Below are 16,842 nucleotides of genomic sequence, written 5' to 3'. Positions count from 1 at the left end.
AGCAGCAGCTGCACTCAAAGTTTTTGGCTGGGTTTGTCTGCCACATTGAAAAGAATGAAGTTGAGACTAATGCTGACACTTTTTGTTTACATGGGGTGTTTTTCTTTCTTTTTTTCTTGTCTCATTTTTTCCTCATATTTTTCATTTCACCACTCTATTTATGCTTTTTGTTTTGGGGGGGTATCAGAGAGAATAAAACTCACTGTATTATAGTCTAGCTTTAATCTAGCTGAAAACGACTTTAAGTGTGATTGCTTAATGTTTTGATGCCAAGATGCCATGAATACAGGACTGATAAGTAGTAGTGTGTTCCGCTTGGCTGGTAACAACTCTCCCTGGTTGTTGAATTCTCAGCTTTCACTGTCAAATGAGCGCAGAAAATGAAGATTAGATTGGATACTATGGACTTTTATTTTTCTATGCAGAGAGAAGATCCAGTAGACTTATATATGCATGTGTTTTTGTGTATATGACATCTGAGGTTTACATTTTTTTTAAAGGATTTTTTCTTTCCCTTTGTAGAATCAGCGTGGGAGAAATTGTAACGAGAAACCAACAAATGTCAGGAAAAGAAAATTCATTAACAGAGATCTGGCTCATGATTCTGAAGGTGAGGTTTGATTTTGGGCTGAATCCCTGCTCTTTACCTATACTCCCTACCCTCATAAAGAAGAGGAACCCTTAAATCTTAGCTTAAAAATAATATTCTTTCAAATTCCTGCATTTAATTGAGACTTTTACTTGTAGCAATTACCATAATGTGACAGTTTGCATTGGAGGATATTTTATGGCCCTGTCACAGACTAATGAAAGAAGGAAATAAAAAGTTAACAGTGACATCCTTCTTTTAATCACTTTTGTGTTTAAATATTCTGGTCCATATGGCATATAACTAATCCCATACACTAAGGTAACAGTTTTAAAATATCCAACACAGTGGGACATAAGCAGCCACGTATACTACTTAATTTCTCCTTTTTACTTTATCAGAAGTAAAACAATATAAATGATTGCTTGATTTCCCATTCCCCTTACACTGAAACCATATACTATTATAAAACTTTTCGTGGATGATTTCAATGACTACATGGTGAGGTCCTAATATCTTGTTTATAGGCTGTCAAGTGTTCACTGAATCGTAATTAAGGCCTAATTAATAATTATAGTAACTATTTGAAAAATTATGATTTTTTTTTTAAATGCACTGTTGGCTAGGAGTTCAATATATTATAAATTATTCCAGACATACGGTAACATTCATAATGAACTTAATCTACTTAGATTTAATTATCAAAGTTCATTTTGCCATTTTGATTAGGTGTATTGAATTTTGAAACTTAACTCAAATCTTCATCCATATTGGACACCCCTCTCCCTCCTACTATGACAGAATACACAGTTTTGGACTTGGTAATAAACAGGTGCCAGGGAATTACCTCACTTTGACTTTGTAACACCTATTAATGTAGAAATTTTCCTTTACAACATTGTATTCAAAAGTTGTCTCTTTCAGTTTTGAGGCATTGAACCTCAAAACATACAGTGCTTTAGAAATTATACCATGTTCTGTTAAATCTTTTATATAAGGTCCAGAAGATAAAAAGAAAATGATTTGCAGTCTTTCTAATCTTTCCCCTGTGAGAGTTGACTCTGTTTAAGAAAGGTTTACGTGGATAGACACACCTTCACCTCAGCCTTTTTGTGACTCCTAGTATATGTGTATTTGGTCTCCCAGATCTTACTATATTAAATTATTGGTTAAAAGGGGGAAACTCCTGCCTTTATTATGTATTTCACTAAAAGAGTTTTTTAAAGAAGTGTTGCTTACTAGCAATTACAATGGCAGGATTATTGAGCTATTTAAGTGATGAATCCTGTTTTCTTTTTATATTGACTCCCCTCCCTAAATTAAATTGAGATTTAATACCAACTTCATGACAAACAGTTCCATTTAATGGAAACTAAAGGTTTTCAAATCTTTTGTTTATGTCTCTGACTTGTTTTTTAGAACTCTTTCAAGATCTAAGTCAATTACAGGAAACATGGCTTGCAGAAGGTAAGGCAAAAAATTGCTTTAAAAAGAGGGGAAAAGCAACTCTAGAAGGGGTAAAAAAAAAAAAAAAAAGTCCTGAACTTGCTGTCTTAATGTTCAACCCAATTAATTGAGCTCTAAAAGAGCCACCTCATGTGTCATGCATACATTAGAGTCTCTGATGAGTTTGTCTTTGGGGAATCTGGGGCTGCACTACCCAGTGTCATCACAAATTACCAGGAGAAATTGCTTCCAGCTCCCAATCACATCTGCTTTTGGCAAGAACTAAAGCACCAAGACTTCAAGTTCTAAGCCTCTGTTCAGATTTTAATTGCAATTGATCAGGTTTATATTATTGTACCTCGAGAGACCTCCTAGAGCCAGAACCCGGCTTGCTGTTTCTTTTAGAGCAGCGCATATCATTATTTGGTGTTCTGGTGGAGGACTTTTCTGATGGCAGAAATTAGTTTCTCTGGGTTCATCAGGACGGGATGCTTCAAGATTTAAGTGCAAGTGTCTTCTTTCCACCTTGTTCACAGCACAGAACGTTAGGTGTGTATGCAATACTTAGGAAATCTATGGCTTTAAAAGAAATCTTTGGGGGATTTAAGGATTCAAAATAATGTTTTCTATTTGTTACTATTAGGTGATAGTTGCTGAGATGGGTTTTGCTTTTATGTCACTTTCGTTAGGATTTATTTAATATGGCAAGGTGACATCTAAAGGCAGTACTTTTGTTTTTAATTACTTTTTAGTAAAATTTTGTGCTGCAATCTATTTTATCTTTTATTGGGTACAACTTTATTTTACAGGAACAATGAGATACTGCTTCAGTACAGTTTAATACAACTTGGGAAATGCCTAATATTGAGGGACTTTTGTTAGTGTCCATAATTTGAAATTTTTCTTTTGGATTTGTCATGATAAATGTGGAATATTAATTTTATCCTATGATGTGTTTTATGGGAAACACAAAAAGAAAATTATACATTTTTAAGCCCTGAGTCTAATTTGTATTTCTGTCTGTCTGTTATATGGATATGCAGTTTCCGGAACAGATTTCTAAGATTGTTAAAAGACGAGAGAGAAGGTCTCTTTAAATGGAACCCAAGTGTTGCTCTTGCTACTTTGAGGCTGACTGCAGGGTTTTATCGGGGGTCTTGCTTGCAGTTCATCAAGTTGCTGTTAGCATGTAAAATAAGTTTCTTTGTTTTGCTGATATTCTTGTTCTCTAAAAAGCTTTTGCAATCTTTATAAATCTTTTAAGTTAAATAGCTTTCCTAGTAGCCCTTTGAAAGGGTGATTTAATTTGCATGTTCATAAAAGGTGAGTATTGATGAAAGCTTTAGTTACATTTAAAGGTCATTTTGCTTGTCTCTGTAAATGAAACTTATTGCAATAGATTACTTAGTATTGCGACATATACTATACCTTAAAACTTAACTTTTTTTCAGAAAAATTTGCACAGAGGTCCTTGTGTTAACTTTGATCTGTTAGTTTTGCAAAGTTGAAGGTTGTGAGGACATTATGTTTAGGAGGGCATTTGTTTGCTTATCTAAAATAACTGGAAATATCTATTTTAATTGTTCTTGAAGATTTTTGGTTCTTAGATGTTTAAGTCTCATTGATTCCAAGGCAGTGCTCTTGCTGACAGATTTTGAATGTGCATAGCAACTCTGTTTCTGGAATTTTAAAATGTGGATTCTGTGACAGACTCTTGCCATTTTATAATCAGTTTTACTACAGTCTCTTACTTTTGTTTTGTTTATTTGTCGCTCGGGTAAGTGATTTCAATAACTTATCCAAGTTAATCTGTTTTAAAACTCTGCACTACATATATTCTTACCCGTGATTATTAACGTACCTATAAATCAGATCTGAAAGATTTAGCTTTATGTAAAACAAACCTGGAAAATGACTGATGTATTTGGAGGAACATGGACTTTTACATAGAAGGTAATTCATAAGCTTAAATAAGTTCAGGAATTAATCCTCAGGGTGTTTTATCGAATACCCAGGTGGGTGACTGTTTATAAACTATGGATAAGGCTGCATTTTAGAATAATGTAAACAGTTTTCAAAAGAATTTACATTAATTTATTCTATCATGATATAAACGTAATGCTGTTAATATGATTTTTTAAATCTTAATAATGGAGAGTTCTTTTTTACTATTTGTTAATAGACTGCACATTTATTTGTATTTTTAGCAACTCTATATAATAATATTATTTGCTTTAGCGTTTTAACTTGACTTATCCCACGTGTTGAACTCAGAACAGATCTTAAAATTACAGGAGATTATTTGTAGCTAGGTTTGCCTATTTATGTCCTTCTGGACATCCACAAATTAAAACATTACCAGATTGGCAGACTATGAACTGTTTCTATATTTCTTTTCATAATGATTGGTAGCCAAGAAAGTGACCATGGAATTTTAAGGCTTCTTGACCCTTTTAAAAAAAAAGATCATGGGCGATTAACCAAGTTTCTCTCAAGAGTTAGAGTCCCACTGGGAAGTTAAACAGGTCTAAAAATCATATTAGATATGAGTCAAGTTGTGTCCAATGAAAGTTATGTTTTTAAAAAGTTATCAAAGCCCCTAAATACTTGGGAAATGATATATCCTAGAGTGTTTAATTTGTTTTTTCCTATAAGAATTTTTATAAATTAGATTCAAAGTGCAACATAGGGATTAGTCATAGGTAAAATATTATGAATTATGAAATGTGTTTTATATCTAAGGACAAATTGGGGTAGATAAGGCGGGACTATTTGAGGGTGAAGGTTGGAGCCAGTATTCTCAATTTGCTAATATCCTCTAATTTAGGGGGAAGAATGGAAGTGTATTTTACATTTTTAAGCAGGATCAAAAATATGTTTGTGAAGAATGTAACTTTGTATTAGTATCACTTTTTAAGTATTAACCCTGAAATTTAAATGCTGTTAACATATATACCACAATTTAACGTATTCACATCTCATTCTGAAGAAAATTGAAAAGATAACGTTTTCAGTGACCACAGTAGCACTTAAAAAATAATATGTGTCTTTTTAAAATTTTGCCAAAGCCGCTTTATAATTTTACTATGTACAATTTTTTATTGATTCTTTTTCTTTTGAATTAGATTGCTACTGACAGAAAGGCAATTTCAATTATTTGATCTCATGAAATAATGAGTTCCTATATCAATCCTATCAACATCATGGTAACGTCTTACTCTTAACATCCTGTTTTAAGTGATGCTGTAGTGAATGGTGTCCTAGAAATTGGTAGTTAAAATGGACCCTTTTGTGTGTTAGGAAGATAACTAGAAGGATATAAAGTTGAGTTTAAAAAGGATTGCATTCTTCCAAAGTTGCTTATTAGAGCTTACCTACTAACTTAACTTAAAGAGAAACCGTAAATTTCCTATGTATCTAATGGGAATACATAACACATTTTGAACATTGGTTTTGGTGTGGATCTAGATATTCTTGAGGTTCCATTTCATCAGTAATATTAAGGACAAAAGTCAACAGTGATTTGCTGCCACAGGGTAGAATGTTTCTTAGTGGTGTTATAGTTAATTTTCCTGCTGCCACCATGCTTAAATCTAAGTTTACTCTTCAAGAACAGCCTTTCTACACCAAAAGTTATTGCTTCCTGCAGATAGGGCTTCTTTTTTTTTTTTTCTCTTTTGTGTTGTGTGACCTTCAAATAATAGGTTGAGTTAACAGTAGAGATGTCTGCCTTTACTTCAGTGGCTGATACTAAATTTACATTCAAAATAATTTCTAATGAAGTCCCTTTAAATAATAGGTGCTGTTGTTACTCGCCTTACATAATGCCACCCACAATGCACCCTGGTCCTAATGTACCCATTTTAATTTTTCAAAAATTATAACTGTTTCTTGTTCAAATGGAACATAAATTGGATATGTGTCCATTAATGTATTGTTTTTTCTTTTAAATGTGATCCGGTAAAAACTAAAGATTTTAAAAACTACGTTATGTTGTGTGGTTTACGTAAAACAGGAAATGAGAATAAAGCATCAAATTACCGAAGTCCATCCTATTTCTTAGTTTTGAGCAAGAATCATTTCATGTGTAGGGGGGAGGGGCGTGACCCCTCTTTTTGTTGTATCAGGAAATACTCTAAAATATGAGAGCAAGACTTCTCATTTGGGCTTGATTAAAAGATAGCAGGTAAAGTAAATGTATTATATTTCTAAATATTTATTGGAATTCTATAAATGCCTTTTTATCTAGAGTCTACTTGCAAACACCCCCCTCACCAAAACAAAAAGCCAAAAAAAAAAAAAAAAAAACAAAAAAACCCACCAAACTTTGTTTAAATAGATCTTGGATCTGGTATAGTTTAGATACAGTTTTTCCGGAAGGTCCTCAGGAGTGTTAATGAAATACTGCTTTTCTGGTTCAGTTACAAGAAATGTGTCATGTTTTGGATTTCATAATATAACTTTATTCCCTTTGACCTGTGTACAAGCTTGTAATTAAAATGATAATAATAATGTCAGACCTCCGTAGTATTAGAGAAAATAGAAACAACAGCTCTTAAGCCACACTTAAGTTTTCAAGTCACTGTAGGTTAGTTTGATGTTAGGAATTGAAGCTTATTTGAGGCTAAAGACAACTAAAACGTACTGTTTTCTTTTTTTTTAGAGCATCAAGTATTAAAGATGTCTCTGTCATGCAGAAAAGCTTTCTCTCTCTCTTTTTTTGTCTCTTTAAATATGTTTATACTGCCGTATTAATTAATGCTTATACGTTGGTACAATCATTTTAATTTTAAAAGCGGATGTGGTATAAAACCAGGCTTAGTGGCTTCATGATTATTTTGTTCCGTGGCCCGAAGCTTCATTTTAGGATTACACAGAATGCCACTGTGCAAAGGTTGATTTTCTTGTTGTTTTACTTTTATTTAAAATAAAATTTAAGTTTATTCAGAGCAACTCGTTTCTAATTCTTTGGTTCAAAGTGAAAGGCTACAAAGTTCAGCAATAATCTAGTCTAATCTCAGGATAAAGAAAATCTGAATAATAGGCAAGAAAAACAAGGCATTTCTTCAATGAATTTTTTCCATCCTTGCTTCCTCCATCCTTCTCTCCATTCTCTTAGTTCCTTCCTTCCTTCCTTCCTTTCTTTCTTCCTTTTCTTCTTCCTTCCTAGTTTTAGACATTTAGGTTTTTGTGACAAGTTACCCTATAAAGCAGGACGCAATAAATCAGTCAATCTATCCATCGATCATCTATCTGTCTATAGATGTCTAGATAGATTTAATTTTGTAAACTTGTCATTTATTTAAATGTATACCTTAATGAACCCGAGCTGTATTTGAGATAGAGCGATAAAATCGGTGTGTTTATTGCAAGTTCAAGTTGACTTGCTTTAGCTCTCTGGAAGGGTGTGACATGAAAAGATTGCGGTTGGGCCACATGGCTCATGCTGGACTGTGTTTTTGTGAATGGAGGCAGAACTCCAGTTCTGCCTGCTTGTCTGGAGGAATTGCTGAGGAGATCAGCTGTCTCATTCACAGGCAGAAAGAATGACTCATACATCTTCCGCCTTGTTTGGCTCCAGGTCATTGTTACAGTGGATAGAACTGGTTTTAATTAAATATTAACCCCTTTTATACTTGCCATTTGTTCCATTTTTAATTTTCCCACTTTTTTTTTTTTTCATAGCTTTACAAGAAAACTTCACGGACACCTAGTTTGTAAGAAACAGGTTGCCTGCAGCCAACCTTGGAAAATATTTAAACTCTCACCTTTTCTTAAGTAATTATTATTTCATCTGAAAGCTCAACATGAGCATAAAAATAAAGGAACTCTATTTACAAACTGCCACCGTGCCCGGAAGTGTTAGTTAAGAAAGTATGTTGAAACTAAAAATGAGGGTTTGTGATGCTGTGACATCTGAATCATGATTAATATTTTTGAGTTTGTTTTTCATAGTCTGTATTGCTATGCAGTAAGAGAGAGAGAGAGAGAGAGAGAGAGAGAGAGAGAAACAACAACTTTGGATAATAATCTAGGTAAAGCAAATAGCTGAGAGTGCAGATACTACCCTTTTAAAGCTGAAGTCCTGAGACTTGATGGCAACTTGTCTATTAATGTGCAATGAACTGATAGAGCCACTCCAGCTATTACCAATAAAATCCACATGCTTAATCTTCTTGAAAGCCTTTTATTGGTCTTTTGGTATATACTTTTCCCCCTTGTCCTTTCTTACTCTTCCCCTTCCTCTTTAATTACATAGTGTGGGGAAACATTTTCATTCCCCAAAGGTGATTATTGCAAGCATAGTTGATAATAGATAGCAGTGAAAATAGTATTTTTTAAAGGTTGGCCTCTATTGTTAATTTTCCACTTTGGAGTTGGTATGGCTTGCCACAAATTTTCAGGCAGCTGTAGTTTGCTACTTCACAGAATTCCCGTGAATTGAGGAAAAAAGGAAACGCATGATACGAGTGTGGCAATACTTTGTCATATTTTCCTTGCCCAGATCCAACGTGTGTTTTTCGTTAACTGCTTTCCTTTTACTCTAACTTGAAATTAGAAGTATACTTAAGCCTTTGTCTATTTAAGTAGCATGCCTGCTTCATTTGGTCTATTCAGTTCCTTAAGATTAGCTTCTGTGAAAATGTGAGTCATATGTTTTTTGTTAAAATTCTGTAATATGTTCAGGCATAAGTGTGAAGTATTTATTCAGTATGTTAAAGAGTTAGAACAGAAATAGCAGCTCTACAGCAATTCGTATTCTTATTCTTTTTACAAATTGTTACGCACCTATTTTCTATGTATCTGGAAGTATAACTTCCAGCTTGTTCTAAAATTTTGCTTTTTTTGCTCCCCAACATATTCCAGCACATACCACGTATCAAAAAAATCATCAGTGATTTTTATGTCTCTCTTGCAGTGATACATATCCCAGAGTTGCAATTTTGTCTTATGATAGTAAGGAAAAAATAATATCTGGCCTTTAGGACACTCATACCAGCATATTCAGTTACAAATATATTTTTGTTACTCACCAGCTATTTTTAACTATTCCTGTAAAGGGATATTACATTTTTATTAGATTCTTGTAAATGTTGGCTTTTAAAAAGCATAGTAATTGCTGTGGCTGATAATTTTGCATCTCAATAGTTATGTCTGTTTAGCTGTTAATTTCGAAGGCAAACCAAAACATGTGGATTTGATGGAGAAATGTGTAGGATTTGGTTCTGTCTACGTGCTGTTATTTATTAAGTAGATATTGAAAACATTTTTTTTTTTTGGTGTGAAAACTCTACTTGTACAACTCTGTGAGAAAAATGAAGCTTACTGTAATGTGAAAAAATGTTTATAGTTAGAGAATACTAATGTACAAATTGTAGCAGTTTTTTTTAATCCCTTTCCAATATAATTCCCGAGAACTAAAGGTGTGTAACGTGCATTGTAATGACGGGAGGAGTTGTGTGTGTGTGAATTGAAAGAAGTGGGTGAGAGGTGAAAATTTGGAAAAAATAAGTCACATTTAGAATTCCATGTAGTTGTCACAGAAAACCTGTATTAACACTTTTACACCGAGGAATAAAATACAGTTCAAATAGGTTAAATAATGCATGTAGTTTACACTGATAGGAAGTCATAAAACTATGATTTGAAGTTCGCATGACCTTCGTTATCCATGGTAGCAGACATTAGTGGAATATGAAGGGGGCAAAAGAAATCTCTGCTTTTATTATAGGTTGGTTGATCAGTTAATAGCTTGGAAAAAAGTTCTTAACATTTTTGGTGACAGAGGATGGAATTTGTCTTTAATAAGCTGATCTCCTGGTTCACAGAGAACGTTAGGAAAGAATTTAATGTCACATTGTATATATTTTAATACTTGGCAAGATTTTCATTGGTTCTCCTTTTGAAAACATGATATAAATTTTATTCAGCCGGATATTTCCCGTTTAAAAAATGTGATTAAATAAGCCAACACAAAAGAATGCTTAATCCTATTTATGTTGTATTTCTTTTTTATACAAAAATTTTAATACAGAATTCCTTTTTCTAGGGAATTTTTCTTAAATCATTCAACTACCAATCCAAAACTTTTTCAGCAAAGAGTGATTCTGTTCAGAAACTTTCCCCATTCAGCGTAGGCTCTTTTTAAAAAAATTAATTGACATTTATTTTAATATGACTTGACTGGGTAAAACGTTTCAGTATTAGATAATACTAGTAAAGTAATACTAGTAATCACATCATAGCTAAAGTTAAATAGAACAACTCCTATTTTTACCAAATTAAAAGTAACTAACTTCTGTTTTATGTAGTTTGTGTATATGTGAGTATGTATATCTGTGTGTATACCCGAAAACTTGTTTTAGGAATATCTTGTTAATTTGGAATAGGTTATTTTGATGTCTGAATCAACCGTGATGAAAATATTTTAGAAGCGAAAAACTGTCCTTGTGTTTTGATGGCTGCTGAATGCATTAAGTCCTTGCTATTCAGTATTTTTTTCCTTTACTAAAAATAGGGAAGGTATTTGACGTGAGGGTTGATGAACTAGTGATATTCTTTTCATTAGTGTTGTATAGTTGCCAGGAAAATACTTGGTATGAAAAGATTGACTTTATTTTTATTATTTATACTGTATTATGACACAACCACTAAAATACAATATTGTCTTATATACGACCAAAATATAAGACAATGCTCTCATTAAAAAAAAAAAAAAAAAAAGTCTGTAGCCTATTTTGCCCAAATTTAGGTCAAACATTTTTAATTATGGCAGTCTAATTTGCAATAGGCCGAACATACCAGAAGCAGGCATTTCTGAAAAAGCAGAGGGATGTGTGGAGCTGCACGTCGTTTGAAAGAAATTGTGTAGTTAATTTAGATGGGCTGCTGAAGCACTGGCTGTGAGTGAATTGAAATACTTCTTGCTTCATTCTTGCAAAGAAGCACTGCAGCTAATAGAAATCCTGTAGCTTCTTCTATTTTGTATGTCTCTCTTATTTCCATCTGGCAGGTGATAGTCAGAGGGACCACAACTGCCCCAATTACATTTCTGACATAAAATGTTTTCTAGTTGACATCAATGGTTGCTTCTATTTTCCCTCCCAAGTATGGCCGTCAATACCGGTTGAAATAGGAGCTCATTGGCAAATAATCACAGGTTTGATCGGAGCTGAAAAAGATCTTACTTGAAAGATCTTACTTGACATTCCTTATGCCTTGGCAGTTTCTCTCTTAATTTTTTTTTAATTTCTTTTTTTCTTCAGCTCAGGTACCTGACAATGATGAGCAGTTTGTGCCAGACTATCAGACTGAAAGTTGTAAGTATAGTATGACTCATCTCTTGAATTTTTCTGTCTTTCTTGTTTCCTTCTTTCCTTCTTTCTCTCTGGTTGGTTTCTACTTCCAGTGTCTGTTCTTGCATTATGTTGGTACCTTTCTAGCTTACAGTCATGAGATGATTATATTTGTCAAGTTGTGACATCAGCAGGGTCCCTATATGATCTGAGTAGAGCTCCAAAGAGTAGCCGAGGAAAACTGTTTTGATTAAAAGATGGTCCTATTCTCTGTATTCGGTTAATATCCTCGGAGAAGAAATAGGGTGCGATCCATGAACGTGCAAGTGTTTACTTACAATTTTTTTTGTTATGTTCACGAGAAAAAGACTAAATGCTGATGGGAGAAAGTCAGTAGTTAACATCCATGTGAGATTATTTATTGAATAACTTATACAAATGCATTGGCTCGTGTTATTTTACATTCATGAACTTGCACTTGTTTTGATTTAGTTTTTACCTTCGTTTTCTGCTTCCTAGTTACAGTAAGACGCATGGACGGAGCCCTTGGCTTCTCTTAAGATCCCTTCCGGTATTTCTTTCCCTGAGCCTTGCTCTAGGGCCTGTCAGAGAATGCGTGAGTTGTGATTCACAGGATGCTCGCCTCCCAGGAATCCCCGAGTGAGCATTATGCTTGTACAAACATGGCTGCCTCGGGGGCTCCTTCTCTATTTAGGCTTTGCCATTCTACCAACTAACTACAGCTGTGGACCTGAGGTGTAAATAGTAAAGAAAGGGGTATAAATGCCATCTTGATTATGAAACTGACCTAATACGTTTCCATTCATTAGTACCACTTAAAGCTCTAACTTGTCTCATTTTTTCCAGACCACTGACAGTTTCACAGGGGGCAGTATCAATAGCTACCAGAAATGCTTTCCACCTTACAATTTAGCAAACCCATATTCTCACACCTAATATCACACATCTCCTACAGATACCTCTGTGACTTTGAGAAACAGATGTCTGTAAGCCATGTTTTCCCCTTTTATGTTTGGTGTTTTCAATTCCCCAGGTGTCAAGAGTTGTGAGAGGTTATATCCATATCCTCTCCTGTGTTTTAGTTGAGCTCTATTACAGTTTTCTTTGCTTGACTGTGGTAAAATATACGTAACAGAAAATTTACCATTTTAGCCATTTTATAAGTGGGCAGTTCAGTGTCACTCACGTTGTTATGCAAACATCGACACTGGCCACCTCCAGAACTTTCTCATCATCTCATACTGAAACTCTGTGCTTACTAAAAACTAACTCCCCACTGCCCCCAGCCCCTGGTAACTGGTCTTCTCTCAGCTTAATTTTTGATCTGAGAAGATAATTTTGTGTGCTGTTTAATGTCTGAATATAGTTATTAGAATACGATTTCAAGAAGCCTATTCAACAATGATGTAGAACTAATTAGAGATTCTTAGAAATTCCCAGAAAGATGACATCTAAGGATGCTGGCTAGGCAAGGCCTGCCTTTCTTCTTTACAGTGTGGGAAGGGAATGGTCACACTTCTAGCATTGCTCTTTCTGGACATTTGAGTGTTTTCTAAAAGTTAAACCTGTCATCTGAGTGCGAGAAGTATTCTCCTTGAGTCATTTTACATCTGAAGAAATTGGTAATGCTTCCAATACTATACCAAATGCAAGGGTAAAATCACTACCAAAAAATACAAATTCGTTCCTTTTCTTATTTTGGTGTCTTTTCAGTTTTTCAAATTCTTGACTCTTTTGTGTCCTTGAACTCTTTGTTCTCGTGGTCCACAGTGGGGTGATTTTTTCCTTTCCCTTTTTACTGCTTTGATAACTCCTCTTCACTCCACTCATCTTCCTGCCCTTCTGTTTCCCTAGGGTTCTGTCTGCAAGCCTTTGCTCTTATTTAACATGTGCCATCCCTGCAAAGTCCCGTAGAACTATCTGTGACGATGGAAGTGATCTGTATCTGAAGCATTTGCATTATAGCCACTAAACACATTGCTCACTGGGCACATGAAGTGTGGTTCATGAGACTGAAGATGGGAATTTTTTTGTTTAATTTTTACGACCTTAGATATGAATAGACATGTGGCTCTTGGCTGCGGTAGTGGTCAGCCCAGTTTTGTGTAGTGATGTCTCCCACATCATTATCTCTAGCGTGTGTGTCCCCTCTGCCCCTGTCTACTGGGCATCTTCACTGCTCCACCAACTCATCCTTGATGCTTGTGCCAAGTCAGAAAAATGCAACACATCCGGACTCAACCCTCCGCTCTTAGCTTGGCATTGGCGTAAAACACTGTTACCCGTGGTGTTCCACAGACGATTCCTGCTCAGCCAGGCCAGTGTGGAAATTATTGTTACGATTTTTCCTGATCAGCCTCTCTCGTCTGCTTCCCTTGCCTTTCCCAGTTGATGACATCACCATCCAAGCGGGAAATCTTTATCTTCAATCCCTCCCAGTTCTTTACTGTGCACTTTCAGTTGCTCACCTTACCAAGTTGTTGATTCTGCCTTTCAAAAATCTCTTCATTTTGTGGTCTCTGCTTATCTCTGTTTCATGCTCTGGGTTCACACCCACATTCTGTCTTGACTGGTCTAGTGCATAAGCCTTTTAATTGGTGTTCTTGCCTTCAGTTTTCCCTCCTCCCAATGCATTCTCTGAAGTGGCATTAATACATAGCTGTCTGACCTTGTTAATTTTCTCCTTAAACTCCCTTCGGAGCAAAGTCTTCCAGAACATTATTCTACAATCTGGACCTCGACTTGCTATGTCAGTTTTAACTTTTGCCAGCCCAGCACCTGGTTCCTCCCTATCTGCTGAGCTTGAGCCCTTCTAATTTTTCAGGTCTCGGAACAGATGACGCTGTTTCAGGTCTCTCTGCCTTTGTACATGTGGCTCATTTTGCTTTTTTAAACTTGTGCTTTTGCTCTGTGGTGGTGGCAGACCTCCTACTCCAGACTCCCCTTAGGCTTCACCATGTTGAAGTCTTGCCTGACTTTGTCTTGCCGTCCATACCCTGCAGAGTGAGACTCCACAGCACCTTGTAACATTTTAGATACATGTCTTTCTTCAATAAGACTAAACTGTTGCAGGATTAGGAGCATATCTGTTTAGCAAATACAGCAGCACAGAAGATAAAGTGGTTACCCTAAATGTTATCTGCTTCTTAGGACTTTTTTCCTCCTAAGTCTTTTCAAAGTCTTAATTCCCTTCTTAAGGTAGAAATACATGATCACGCCTTAAAACAATAGATGTAATCTCATTTTGGAAAAACATGCTAAAACCATGATTGTTTAGCCAAAATTTTCACAATGGTAAAGTTTTATTTGTCCTCAGTAGTGAATATTTACAGTTTAACAAGTGAAGTTCTGGGACTTGTGAATAAAACACCTAATTATGAAGGAGACCTCTAAACAAAGGTGAAAATAAATCTGAAATAGTCTAATGAAAAGGAAATGGAGATGTGCTTTATTTCACATTTTCATTGACATAAAAAACTGTTGTTCAGAAGATGGTGAACAGCTGATTTCGATGTTCATTCATTGAGAACAGAACAAAGGAAAATGATTTAAAAAGAGAAATAGGGTATATGAATTAAATTCTAAGGATTTCTGGAGGCAAGAGGTTATCAAATATTGGAACTGAAAGGTTAGATTGTCTGCTAAATGCCCTATACAAATGTTTGATTCTTCTCTGGGAATGCCTAGTGGAGCAGAGGCATCCTATCTCTAGGAATAGAAAGAAACCCCACCCCCTCTGTGTGGCCCATCTACAAATTCTATGGGGCCCTTTTTTCAAATGTAAATAACCAGATTTCCTTACCTACCTCAACCACATAAAATGCTTCTCTTTTTATTGCTTTAGCCCTTTGATAAATGTAGGTTTGGAGAATGAACAGCTAAAGTCTGCTCAACACTGGATTACAGAGCATACATTTGTCTGTAATGTGTGAATCTATGTAGAAAAGTAGAGAACAGAGCATTCAAACATGGTGAAAAATGAGATTAAACCATAATACTTGGGTTTTCCCTAAAAATATTCCCATTCTTTATTTTTACTTCTAAAACATGTCAATTGGAAATCCAGAATAGAAAGATCTATAGCTTGCTGCTGATCGTTTTGAAGGGTGCTGACTTTTGGAACACCTATGTAGACATCAAAAGCAAATGAAAAAAACAAAAACAAAAACAAAACAACTCCCTACAAGTCCATCCTGGGAAGTGAATGGAGGCTATAAGAAAAGATTACTTGGCTATCACAAATTGTTTATGACTTAGAAACAAATCTTTTCAGAACTCAGACACTCTGCTGAATAAAGCAGAATTACTTTAAGATATGCTTTAGTCCAGAGGAAGTAGAATTCTGTCTTTTTCAGAAAAGAGAATTTAAAGAATATTTAGAAGGTAGATTAGCCTTATCTTTCCAAATTAGATGCACATCTATATATAAACTGAAGTTTTGTAGATTATGTGCTTTAAATTTATACATTAATAATCTTATATTTTAAACTACATACTTTACATTTTAGTTGTAGCACTCATCTTTTGAAATCTGCATATCATTTTTTTCACTGCAATAATATAAGTTTTCTAACTAGTTTGCTTCCATTTGGTTATATTAGTTCCTTTCATTGTTTTCTCTAAGTGATTCACATGATAGATGGTGTTCTCATTTACATTTTACCTCTTCCCAGAACATTCCCAGGGGTATAACCAGGGTTATGCAAAAATTCCCAGCGGGATAGATCTTTGTAACTGTACTCCTTTCTCTTACACTCAAGAAAGAATAGTGGAATGGAATTCAGTTAGAATAGTGTCATTAAAGGAATAATAATAACCTTGACTCTGCTATGTTTGTGCATCACAAAGCAAATATTAAAAGCTTGCAAGTTTGTATACTTCAATTGAAATTTGTAATATGGCACTGGTGGCCCAACTGAAAAGAATCAGGACAAACCAGCGTGTGGGGTCTCAGCTGTTTAAAGCCTCTATTATGTGGGTGATACCTTGTTCAAATAAATAAAAGTCGTAGCTATACTTCTTTTTCTTACGAATTAAAAAATTAAAAAAAAAACCATAGTACTTTGGTCCTTTTTGCAGTTACATGGGGCCGGGGGAAGGAGGACCTTAACAGATTACTATTGCAAATCTTCTTTTTAAGAAACTGAAGCCAGAGAAGTGTATGCAGACCCTGACTGAATACTTTCTTTTAAATTAACACGTCCTTATCCTGGATAGGGAAGTTCCATGCATGTGTCATTTTTGTTTATTTTTTCTGCTTTTCTACTAAGCTATCTTTTTGCACTGTGTTCCTTTCTACACATATAGTGAGTACTTTATAAAAGTTTGCTTTTTTTTTTTTTAAGTTTGCTTTTTATTACTAATTTTGAAACCTTTCTTGCCTGTTTCACTTTTTGGATATGACTGGCCAGGAAGACATTGTCTTTCATTCCTACAGTTTCTTTACCAGAAGGTGAGCATATATTCAGAGAGGAATTCCATTTCTGGGAT

General features: G+C 34.9%; 1 protein-coding gene across 4 annotated transcripts in view; it reads left to right on the top strand.

The window, feature by feature from the left end:
- ETV1 (ETS variant transcription factor 1) overlaps positions 1-16,842 on the top strand; it is an 88,540-nt gene that overhangs the window by 401 nt on the left and 71,297 nt on the right. For 2 of the 4 annotated variants that reach the window (XM_047096148.1, XM_047096146.1), the window contains exons 1-2: positions 2,524-2,584; positions 11,302-11,355. In XM_047096148.1, the coding sequence (XP_046952104.1) occupies positions 2,524-2,584; positions 11,302-11,355 (115 nt within the window). Of the gene's footprint in view, positions 1-522; positions 611-2,008; positions 2,057-2,523; positions 2,585-11,301; positions 11,356-16,842 lie in introns of those variants that run through there. The other 2 variants (XM_047096145.1, XM_047096147.1) reach the window with 2 other exon arrangements.

The sequence above is a fragment of the Lynx rufus genome, unplaced genomic scaffold (genome assembly GCF_022079265.1).
Source record: "Lynx rufus isolate CCGP_SWC_20201006 ecotype Redwood Valley unplaced genomic scaffold, mLynRuf1.p SCAF_4, whole genome shotgun sequence".
Classification (NCBI taxonomy): Eukaryota; Metazoa; Chordata; class Mammalia; order Carnivora; family Felidae; genus Lynx; species Lynx rufus.
This window is presented reverse-complemented; position numbering and strand designations above follow the sequence as displayed.